The following is a 2155-nucleotide window of genomic DNA, read 5'->3' on the forward strand; positions in this document are numbered from 1 at the left end:
TTTTTTCAAACTTTGTCCCTTTTAGGAAGTTGATAGGAGCGCCTTGGACCAAAGGTGGAAGTGGGGTTTTAAAAAATTGGCAATGCAAGCGGCGGGGTGAGTTCTTGGCACACTTTTCAAACCTCAAAAAACGCGGGTAAACGGCGTGTGCGGCGGCTCGGTCAAGGTCGCTTTCGAAACTGGTTTTTCGAAATTTCTCCGGTGCGAAAATGCGTTCAAACTTTTCGACTTCAGCGCATGGAAACCCCAAAACTGTCGCTGACGCTTCTAGCCATGGATCGGTAGGCGATGTAAGAGCATGTTTCACATTTTTTTTATCCTGGTCCATTCAAATGCCAGGCTTGCGAGCACGTTGAAGCTGTTTTTGCCCGAATAGTTAGTCACTGCACGCACTACAACGTTCCTGTGAACGGTCTGACTTGTAGTATTTGTCATAAGCACTTTAAAACTGCGAATGCAGTTGCCTCGCACTTTACACACTGTAGAAAACAGGTATACAGTGTCCTGGCGTCCGCGGGTAGACTCATTTTTGCCATCAAAGACATGCCGCATCGAAATTTGATTGGTTATAAATTTCCCATACAAATTTGATTGGTTTTAAATTTTATCGGTTTACAAGCTAACTTTCATTGATTGTCGTTGTGATGAATTTTATTTGTTGTGGCGCTGCGAAATTTCACTGGTTGTGGCTGTGATGAATTTTGTTTGTTTTCGCGAACCTAAATTTTACTGGTTGTCGTTGTAATGCGTTCTATTTGTCAAATTTTAGTTTTTCTTCAATGGTCAGTTTGCTGATATTCAAATCTATACTATTTATATCCTATATATATTTAAAAAATTACTGTTTAATGGTACTTATTTAATGAAATTAATTACAATTAATTATTTAATGAAATTCAGTAAAATGGTGAATCCACCGCGAAAGTTTCAAAGTGATCTTTCTTACTAATAGCATCCGTAGCTTTTAAATTTGTACACATTGCACCCCTGCAGCCTATTTTATATCAAAATAAACTATTCTTTAAAAACAGTAAACACATGATGCACATTGAGTGTACACTGTGGAACATCCCTGATATTTCTTCTGTTTGCCGGTGTTTCAGTTTGTATGCCCTCGCTTCAAAAACAAGGGACGTTTTACTGCAACGGTTGCTTACAAGAAGCAAATCAGAATTATCAGACATAAAGAGAACAAGGAATAGTAAAGGAAAAAATTTTCGTCTGAGACCTTAAACACTGTCCATAGGAATATCAACCTTCTCCTATGTTTTGTAACTGAATGTTTTGCTTGTTCAAATTTTTTCTCGATTCAATGTCCACTTCCATGCAAGATGTAGGAAAATCGATAATCTGTCTGAAAAATTTGGAAAATGGGGCCAACAGTTTTAATTTATCCACAAATGGCGCACCAAAGCTGATATCACAAAGTATGCAATATCCTCTGCCCCGTGAAATGAAAAAGCTGCAGCAGCTTTTCTGCTTGGTGCTGTCCATCGCTTTCTAAGTGTTTTACTTTTGTCCATCCACGTTGATAAATATTGTTTCACAGTTGCTTTGCTCGTCAGATAAATTACGTTTTAGCTAGCAATTTAACGAGATTTATGCACAAGATGCTTTTCATTTTGTCAGAAACTTTTCTGAAGAGTAGCTAAGGGCTGTTCAAGTACAAAGGAAAATTGAACAAGTGATAAATTGTCCACAGCTGTAGCTATTCAGCTAAAAGTTGGAGTGGTGATTGCTGAATGTGTGTATGGATATACAAATAAAAAATATAGGTGGGATGGTATCTGAAAATGTTTCTGGTTTCGATGAGAATTTTATCTTTACTTTATTCCATGGCAATTGGCTTCCGTTCACCAGAGCTATTGTATTTCTTCGAATGTATCATTTTTAGAAAGAAATAAAAATCTTGAATTCTTTTTAAAAATAAAGAAACATGTGTTTGTACATTTGGTGTAAATTTTAAACTGTTTTTCAACACCTGAATTCAAGTGAGTATTGCGTTGGTGTACACTGTAGTTGCCATTGTTGTACCATTTGCATTCGTAGCCTTACAACTTGTATTTTCAAGGATAAGGAAACGTTGAAGGGTATACCGAGACTAAGCCGGCAAAATTCAACAAACAGCAAAGTTAGTTACAATCCGTAGGAGCAG

General features: G+C 37.2%; 1 protein-coding gene across 1 annotated transcript; it reads right to left on the minus strand.

Annotated features, from left to right (window-relative positions):
• Positions 1-11: 11 nt before the first annotated feature.
• Tsp_14534 (hypothetical protein) lies at positions 12-328 on the minus strand (the record flags this gene model as incomplete). Its single annotated transcript, XM_003366150.1, has 1 exon — positions 12-328. A coding segment is annotated over exon 1 (317 nt), but the record flags the coding sequence as incomplete, so codon positions are not given.
• Positions 329-2155: the final 1827 nt, after the last annotated feature.

Source organism: Trichinella spiralis, assembly GCF_000181795.1.
Source record: "Trichinella spiralis strain ISS 195 chromosome Unknown Scfld6474, whole genome shotgun sequence".
NCBI lineage: Eukaryota > Metazoa > Nematoda > Enoplea > Trichinellida > Trichinellidae > Trichinella > Trichinella spiralis.